This window comes from Haliotis rubra, unplaced genomic scaffold (assembly GCF_003918875.1).
Source record: "Haliotis rubra isolate DU_JTF1 unplaced genomic scaffold, ASM391887v1 Scf29, whole genome shotgun sequence".
Classification (NCBI taxonomy): Eukaryota; Metazoa; Mollusca; class Gastropoda; order Lepetellida; family Haliotidae; genus Haliotis; species Haliotis rubra.
This window is the reverse complement of record NW_025766957.1, coordinates 3,641,178-3,651,055: the sequence shown is the minus strand read 5'-3', so window position 1 is coordinate 3,651,055 and position 9,878 is coordinate 3,641,178. Positions and strand designations below refer to the sequence as shown.

Below are 9,878 nucleotides of genomic sequence, written 5' to 3'. Positions count from 1 at the left end.
TGAAGAGCGAACGCTTTAACACAAGGCTACCCCGCCGCCCTCACAAAATATATTAACAGAAAATATTCATAAGAACCTTTGGACCCGTGACGATCCTGGTTAGAATTGATCTTCAGCAACCCATGCTTGTCGTAAGAGGCGACTAACGGGATCGGGTGGTCAGGCTCGCTGACTTGGTTGACACGCGTCATCGTATCCCAATTTCGTAGATCGATGCTCGTGCTGTTGATCACTGGATTGTCTGATCCGGACTCGATTATTTACAGACCGCCGCCATATTGCTGGAATATTGCCGAGTCCGGCTATATGGCGGCGTTCTGTAAATATTCGAGTTTGGACCAAACAATCAAGTGATCAACAGCATGAGCAGCGATCTACGCAATTGCAATTGGGATACAATGACATGTGTCAACCAAGTCAGCGAGCCTGACCACCCGATCCTTTAGTCGCCTCTTACCTAAATGTGGGATGTAAGCCTAAAGTCACCACTTGGTTAAAGCCACGAGTGAGGGTATGGTTCTGACTGACTCGGGGCGGTTGGGTAGCTTAGTGGTTAAAGCGTTGGCTCGTCACGCCGAAGACCCGGGTTCGAATCCCCACATGGGTACAATGTGTGAAGCCCATTTCTGGTGTCCCCCGCCGTGATGTTGCTGGAATATTGCTAAAAGCGGCGTAAAACCAAACTCAGTCAGTCAGTCTGACTGACTAAGATACTTGATCGGGTCGAACCGGGACTCGAACCCACTGTAATAGATTTCTGGCATTCTGCACTGCCAAGTACGTCTCCTCAGACCCGTACCTCAATGTATAGGTGAGTGGGTGAGTTTAGTTTGACGACGCGTTTAGCAATATTTCAGAAATGGGCTTCCCCAGTGATCATGTGGGGAATCGAACCCGGGTCTTCGGCGTGACGAGCGAACGCTTTAACCACTAGGCTACCCCATCGCCCCTCCATGATTAGGAAAAGTAGTTACAGAAAATGGTGTTCGTATACTACAGTTTCATAAACAAAATAACTCAACTACCGTCAGAATGTTTATATCGATGTATTTAGTGACGAATGGCAATATTTATCAGACAATGAAAATCAAGGTTTCAGAAAGAGTGAAATAACAATTTATACCAAAACCACTTCCAGTATGCCTGAGATATAATACGATGTGCATAGTCACAACACTGAAGAAAATGGCTAAAATTTCATGTTTTTTGTGTGTGTTAAATCACATTTTCATCTCGTTCATAAAATTTAACTTCCTCATTTCCCTCAAGAACGGAAAAAAACTGCCTCCACGTTTTCGACAAACCTGGACATATGATTAGCGTTTGGTGCTACCGTTCATAATTTTAGACACCAAATTTCACCTCGTGGTATCTTATTTATTATATATACTAGTGTTGGGAATTGGTTAAAATCTCATAATTGATGATTGGTTCATTACCACCGATCAATCATCGAAAATAATTGGTTAGCGTCATTTATGAAATTTGTTTATGCACAAAAAAATAAGGAAAAAACATGTAGTTATTTTTGGGGTGTTTTTGGCAAAATTTCACATCTTTAAAGGATGACTAGTATGTTAGGAACATAAATTTCTTGGTGTCTTTAAGATGAATTCAATCACGACTTGGAACAAGCTTGTAGTGCTTATGAAATGTAATAGATAAAACCAACCTTGTGAAAAATATTGTTGATGAAAACAAGTGTTCCAGAATTGTTTGTGTTCGATTATGAGAAAACATGATCGATTGCTTGGTCGTTTAGTCACTGCGACCAGTCTTCGATTATTTCAATTAATCGGACCACCACTAATATATACACGTAGTTTATTTCTGTCAAAGAGACCACAGGCCCATAGGACAATACAGTTGTAAAATATACAAACATATGTTTTACCAAAGCATCATAAAAACACTTGTCCTAAAATAGAATATAGATATGCATACTGATATATATGTACAAAGCATATTAATAAATACAACTTTTTACTACTGTTACAATTATTTATGTTGTGTACCATAAAGTTAAAATGCAAAATGTACATGTATATATTTCCCAAGATTTAGAATAGTTGATTGACAATTTGAGTTCATTAAGTTCGTAAAAGATTCCTGTGATGGATTTACAGTATAATATCCCGGAAATCCCACACTTATTCAAAGTGGCAGACCGAAATTATCAACGAGTGCAGGGTGTTCTTTTGGGTTTTTTTTATGGGTGTGTGGCTTTTTTGGTAACTTAATATGACTATGGAGATAACAGTCTTCATGACGTGACCTGCTGTGATTATAAACAGCCACACGCAATACAATTTTTATAGTGATATCGAAAGTACATCACGTGATCGACGGTCATAGTGCATTTTTCTTAAATGGCTACCCTGTGACAGGGAGGCGGTTGGACGTCGAGAAGGCAATATATACTACCCCAGCATCAACTACACACAGCATCACGGTAACGGTACATTAAATGTATGACCTTGTTTCATATTGTGAGTGATATGAGTGGTGAGTGAAAGCCGGAAGTACCATTACGCATGGCAGACGACCGTATTGTATCCCCAGGGTATCGCAGTTGTGCTGCTCGCCGTCACTATCCGATGTGTACAGGGTGCTATCCATGTGAACCAGTACGATTATTTAGCCTCAAGTGTGTGTTGACCCGTAAATATCACATTTTAGGAATACAATTTGTATTATACAAGCCTGTTGGTGAGCTAGTGAGTGAGTGAGTCAGCAGTATATCAGGTTCTTAAAGGTATAGTTTATGTGATATGTTCAAGGACAGCAATATCATTGCGGTGTGTCCGTGCGTGCGTGCGTTCGCGTGTCTGTCAGTCTGTGTGTCCTACAATTACTTATTTGGCGGAACCTATAAGCACGCCTGGGTTTGAACATTGCTAACAAGAATACGTTCACACGTTCGTGAGGCGAGTTGAACGTATATCAGGTGGGTTTTTTTAAGAATAATTAAAAATATAATCTTAATACAAATATCAGGTTTTGACTTGATTGTGTCTTTTGTCAGCGAATGGCCACCACAAGCGACAACGGCGAAGTTGCTTCAACTGGATTTGTCAATGACTGGCAGGCCGGGAAGACCCTTCCACAATGTAATCGACACATGCTTGAGACGGAAGCATACTGTGACGTCATTTTCCGATCTGAAAATCCAGATATATTAATCCACGCCCACCGGTACATCCTCGTCAGCAGGAGTTGTGTGCTACACGCCACTTTGTCTGACAACCTGGCTGTGAAATCAGAGGTTACAATACCTGCAGAGAGCAGTGATGCTTTTACTTTCAAACAGTTTCTTGTGTAAGTGAACATTTGCTAGGAATAATTTAACCTGTTAATAACTGCTACACCTGTCCTTATTTCAACGAGACCCGTGAAGATCCGGGTTAGAATTGGTCTTCAGCAACCCATGCTTGTCATAAGGGGCGGCTAACGGGATCGGGTGGTCAGGCTCGCTGACTTTGTGGATACATGTCATCGTGTTTCATTATTGGCATGAGTATATGTTCTAACAAATATACGACTTATTGTTCTCATTTACCGTTCTCAGTTTGAGTTTTTTTGGAGCGGGTTTTCATTATGAACATGAATATTTTGATATTGAGGTGTATGCTCCTGACGAAACATTGCTGTAAACACCTGAAGGCTGATAATCAGCTCTTGTAACAGAAGAAAAACAGAACAACAATAGTGGTATCAGATCAGTTTATTAGAAATGAACACACGCTTAGAGAATATATGAGATACCTCAGTTACTGAAAGGAGGAACTTCTCTGATTCTAAACTGGTGGGAATAACAGAATACACTAAGATTTGACGGTGATTAAGAGACGGTTATTTGACGGGGGTAGCTTTGATATGGGTAAGCTAGACATTATTAAAATCAGTATTTCAGTTGGCGTCCATATTGGCAGTAGATATAACATGGACGTGTTCAGTTTCAGAATGCCCAGTCATGAGCAGTAAGTGAGTGAGTTTAGTTTTACGCCGCACTCTGCAATATTCCAGCTATATGGCGGCGGTCTGTAAATAATCGAGTTTGGACCAGACAATCCAGTGATCATCAGCATGAACATCGATCTGAGCAATTGGGAACCGATTGACACGTGTCAACCAAGCCAGCGAGCCTGACCACCCGATCCTGTTAGTCGCCTCTTACGACAAGCATGGGTTACTGAAGGCTCATTCTAACCTGGACCTTCACGGGTATCATGAGCAGAGTGAAAGAAGAATCTTCAAGTGTACACCTTCTTTTGCTCATCTGTGGTAATACTGGAAAGACAGAGACACCTATCTCTGACAATGTCAATTCATTCCTTTCATGCTAAATCTTCCCGTTTTGGAGATTTGTGAGCAGGTGTATTTTACAATGAAATATGAATGACTTTATGAAAGCTGTTTTGTATCGAGATGACATGATGTTTGTGTTGAACACTGCAGATATCTGTACACCGACAGCACCGTCATCGACACAGACAACGCCAGTTCTCTTCTCTACCTCAGCCGGAAGTATTCTGTCACTAAACTTGAAGACATGTGTTTAGACTTCTTTAATACAGGTACATGTTAAATTGGTTTTCATTAGTATATTGAATTACATATTTACTCTATCCATTTGAGAATATGATATGATATATTGCTTGGGTGAAATATCATACTTGTTTGTAACTGAAATATTCACGCGCTGCGAAGCAATTTCTCTGTATTAAGAAAACAAGAAATCGCTTGCAGCGCTTGAAAATTTCAATTTTATCAAGAATAAATTATATTCATATACTTTTGACGTAATATGTCTATACCAGAACATGAAGTTATACCAGAAATAGTCCATTCGGCCATGGTCATAAAACCATACAAAGCCTGGACTACAGTAGTCTTACGTTGGTTTCTTGGAAATGTGCCCTCTTCGTAAAACCAACTGGTATAGGTATGGTGCTAACAAACGAAACTTCTATATACGGATCCTGTCACAACTAAGGGGTGCAACTAGTTATATACTTGTCGATATTCATTCAATTTGCATATCTGATATTAATTATCAAGACAAAATCTATTTCAGAGAAAATACCAATGACCAATACACCAGAAGAACATAAGACTTCTTCCAATGTAAACTGGCAAGCAAGGATGAGTCTCTCTCAATGTAACATGCACATGCTCAATACCGAAGATGGATGTGACGTCACTTTCTTAGTTGGAAGCGAGCACCACGTGATCAAAGCCCACCGTTACGTGCTCATCAGTAGAAGCTGCGTATTCGATGCCTTGTTGTCTGATGATCCGGCGACGTCATCCGACGTCAGTGTTCCAGACATGACACCAGACCACTTCCAGCAGTTCTTAATGTATGACTATCTGTTTAACACGTACCATTTGGGGAGTATGCGTGCCATGGGTTACAATTGATCTTCAGCAACCAATGCTTGTCGTAAGAGGCGACTAACGGGATCGGATGGTCACACTCGCCGACTTGATTGACACATGTCATCGTATCCCAATTGCGTAGATCGATGTTCATGCTGTTCACTGGAGTGTCTGGTCCAGACTCGATTATTTACAGACCGCCGCCATATAGCTGGAATATTGATAAGGGCGTAAACTCACTCACTCACTAAAGTAGACCAGTAGTATTTATCCTGCGTTGCTATCTGTTTAACATGTACTACTCCGGGTGTATGGGTTACTGCGGACAGAAAGAACCAATTGTTATCGTGTATGACGCTCTGTTCAGCTAGTACAACTTAGGGATCGTAGGTTAGAATATAATGCAAGAATCATTTTTACCTTGTATGAAGATCCGTTGAACAAGTACCACCTAGCTATTCCAGATAATAACAGATCACAAGGGATTTTTTTCTGTGCATGGCGATCTGTTTAGCGAATACTGCTAAGTACTACTAAGAACTAAAGTCCCTAAGAATCAGTGTAATAGCCGACCACGTGTATATGGAATAGCGTTCACGCAATCACAAAGTGTAACCTTTAGATATGGACTATGATCACGTAGATTAATTGAGTTACAAGGCCAAAAACAGTCGCCGAAACAGTAAGAATCATGTTGATCTTAAATGACGATCCGTTTAACAAGTGGTGGTGTGTGGTCCTGTGCATAGAGCTCAGGTCAAAAATCAGTTGAAGCTAAGCAGCCTTGGCCGCTTCAGAGTCCTTAGATGGGTGGCTGTGTTTGGCAGCTTGACCCCTGAGGTTTTCTACGACTTCTGTCCTCCCCACATGAAAGCACATGTGATACATGTGGTCTCACCTTAGGCAAGTGAGTTTGTTCAAAACTGCCTGTGTTCACTCAGCTGAAAATGGGTTCCCGATGGGATAAATCTTGTGACTATAACCTTCTAACGCCTCACAGGCAGCTTGGGTAACCGGGGTAATAATGAACTGTGACTTGTATGCGCTTAGAGCATGTCCCTCAGTGATGTGGATGAGGCGCTATAAAAGTACTCTTATTATTTATTATCATTACCACGTAGGTATTCCAGGTAAAAACACACCACAGTAGCCATATGTATAGAAAAAAAGAGTTCACGCAATCACAACGTTTTACTTTTGTTGAAATTGGGTCCTTGCTGGTTGTGTCAGCATACCCCTTGATGCAATCAGTTATACCAACTATAATAGGTTTGGTTATTTGTTCTCAATACACATCACTACCATGTTTTCACAGATACCTGTACACAGATGACACGTCACTGGATTCTGACAACGCCACCGTCTTACTGCATGCAGCCAGGAAATACGCCGTCACTCTGTTGGAGGGCAAGTGCCTGCAGTTTCTACAACGAAACCTCAGTGTCGACAATGCGTGTGGTGTACTTGACATAGCATATCGATACGAATATAAAGAGTTGTTCGAGGCGGCTCTTCTGTTTGTTAAAGGTCAAGGTCAGAGATGTCTCCAGTCGCAAGGATTCCTGATGCTAAGCAAGGAACTCGTGGATCAGATAATCCTCTCCTCTGATCTCATCGCTTTCAATCACGTAGTGTTTCACGCCCTAGATCGGTGGTCCGAGTTCGAATGTCAACGTCAGGGAAGGGAGATAACTAAAAAATCAAAGAAAGCCGTTCTCGGACGGACCTTAGAGAAAATGACGTTCAACCTAGATTCTTCTTTAGTTCAGGAACTGAGGGCTGCGAGAATGCTTTCTCACGTTCAGGGCGAACAGTATAGATGTAGATCTGATGGAAGCAAAGCTGACCTGTTCTCGCAGTTCGAGTGTTTAAATATTCTAGAAAATACCTCTTCTGAAAGTCAGATGATCGACAAAGCGCCTAAGAAGACAGAAGACGTGTTAACGCCATGTTATCAAACGTCAGATAGACGGTATAAAACAACCCGTTACTGCTACACCTACTATGGGTTTTCTGATGCTATTCTATTCCGGTGCAATAAGAAAATCAGCCTCCATGGGTTTCAGTTGTATGGTCCTCTCAGAGGCTCGGCGAACTATGACGTCATAACGAACATCCTCGGCAACAACGACATATCCCTCCCCGCGTCCGTGTTGGATTGCTCCTGCGTCGTGAACGACAACGAGGAGGTGTTTGACGTGATGTACAAGGCTGCTGTGGCTATCAAGGCCGGGGTGTGGTACACCCTGGTGGTCAAGATTCTCGGACCTGACTCTAGAGCTGGTTACGGGGGTAATATTCAGGTCCATTGCCCTGATGGCGTTGTATTGGACTTCCGGAACTCGGAGAGAAGTAAAAACGGTACGAGTGTCACCGTTGGTCAAATACCGGCACTCGTGTACAGCCTCGGATAGGGTTGTGTGGTTGGCTAATATTAATCGACAGACGAGTATGTACGGGCGAAATGAAAGTATTTCTTTTGGATCTGAGTGTGGGTGTTGTGATGTTTTATGTATGTGATCTTATCTTTTGCCTTCATGTACACGTATGTATTATGTAATTTTACATTTTAAATGTTTTACTTAGTCTTTTGATGTCTCATAGGCCTTTAGGCTGGGTCCCTGATCCCTGATCTGTATATACAGCACACGAGACATCTAAGCAAAATAATCTTCTTCTTCCTAAACCAGTTTCACAGAGCAGTGTTCCACTTATACGGCGGTGGTCTGTAAATAATCTAAATCAGACAATCCAGAGATTGACCTCGTGAGCATCTTGGTTGGGTTTTACGCCGCTTTTAGTAAAGTCCCAGCAAAATCAAGGCGTGGCAGCCAGAAATGAGCTTGACACACTGTACCCACGTGGAGAAGCGAACTCGGGTCTTTGGCGTGACGAGCGAAAGCTTTAACCATTAGGTTAACTCATCGCCCTTTGATGAGCATCTATATATTACGCAATTGATGAGACGACATGCATTGACCAAACGGACGAGTCTTACCACCCACCCCACCCCCAAAACATAGGTTGTTCAAAACTAACTCAAATCCGGATCTTGGCGGGGACCAGTGGAAGGGCTAATCTTGGGTCACCGGCCCCGTTTCACAAAGCTATCGTAGCCCTACGACTTTCGTAAGTCTGTGTTACAGAATAGGAGGTACGACAGTCGTAGCGCTACGAAAGCTTTGTGAGACGGAGACCCGTTTTGCGTAGGGACATGGCTCTCGTAACCACCACAGTAACCACACGTCAACACAGACTTACGGTAGCCGTAAACGGAGCCCTTGACACCATTTTTTGAGAATGGAACACTGATTCGAGGACCACATTCTATGAAACTAAAGACTGAAAGAGGTGTTTCAGGTGTGGTAACACCACACGTGTTAATGTAACATTATATTTGTGTTGAGATATCTATCTGTGCTACTGAATATAATGTTCCTCGTTATATATTTGAAATCGCATTCTATGTCATGATACGTTTCTTTGAATAAACACTATTTGAAAGTTTTATTTATTTTCTGAAACAATATAACAACATCGTTTTGTTTTTTATGGTTGCTATGGTGTAATTACTGTTTGAAAGTGGGACTCCAAAGTTCAAAACATTCACTATGGACAACCAACTCCTCGGAACTTTGTATGGAATGGGTGAACATTTCAACTGAGCATCTGCCCAGGTGGGAATATATATCTCAAACTAAGCTTTCTTACATCTCTGTCAGTATTTTATCAAGATCACATGAACCAATCAAGTCTTAACATTCTGACACAGAAGTGAGATACGTGGGCTTATTATAACCTTGTCCAAGCATACAACACCGCTACTTCCATGACATGGTCTATTGAAATGAAAGGGTTGAAATAAGCGAGTCATTTATTAATATATAGGTGTCGCAGGCATACTGCCACTCGTGCTCATGGTTCTGTGTCAGATATTACGGCATCCGTCTATGGTCACAGTTTCTGGCATCATCACTGCCCCTCACCGAATATGAAACGTGTTTATGTTCAATGATGTTCTCCAGATACAACTGCAATACATGGCCTAGAAACTCCAAGATTAACTGAAGGTATCAATGAACAACATTAGAATTAACAAATAATAGTTAATGTTACGATAATAGTTCTTTAATATGTACAGAGAAACTGTTGAAAATGTCCAAAACTGAATGCATCCAAAAGGTATGTCCGAAAGGTCCAAAATGGAATTGACACAGTACATCCAGCGTCCATCTAACAGGCTGTGAAGAGACCCTTCAAGAAAGAAAATACTGATGGCACACATGATCGAGGCTGTCTCAAGGCGTCTTCCTCCACAAGAATAATCTCAAGATAGGCAGTGCTGGTAGGGGCTTGGACAGGGGTCAGGGGTCGGGCAGGACAGACAGGGGGTTGATGTGGATCATCCACTCAGTATGGGGGCACTTACAGAGGAAAGAGAAAAAAGAGAATATCTATTATTGGATATCACCAAATAAAGACTGAAGCACAGGTGA

At 41.8% G+C, this 9,878-nt stretch overlaps 1 protein-coding gene across 5 annotated transcripts; it reads left to right on the top strand.

Annotated features, from left to right (window-relative positions):
- Nucleotides 1–2,170: 2,170 nt before the first annotated feature.
- Nucleotides 2,171–8,892, top strand: LOC124281854 (BTB/POZ domain-containing protein 6-like). 5 transcript variants are annotated; one of them, XM_046717868.1, is made up of 5 exons: nt 2,171–2,458; nt 3,026–3,318; nt 4,459–4,577; nt 5,078–5,363; nt 6,698–8,892. In XM_046717868.1, exons 2-5 carry the CDS (start codon nt 3,029–3,031, stop codon nt 7,794–7,796), a joined length of 1,794 nt encoding a protein of 597 aa, XP_046573824.1. In that variant the 5' UTR covers nt 2,171–2,458; nt 3,026–3,028; the 3' UTR covers nt 7,797–8,892. The 5 variants fall into 5 exon arrangements, with proteins under 5 accessions (XP_046573824.1, XP_046573823.1, XP_046573822.1 ...); XM_046717867.1 differs by having other exon boundaries at nt 2,171–2,469; XM_046717866.1 differs by having other exon boundaries at nt 2,173–2,452.
- Nucleotides 8,893–9,878: the final 986 nt, after the last annotated feature.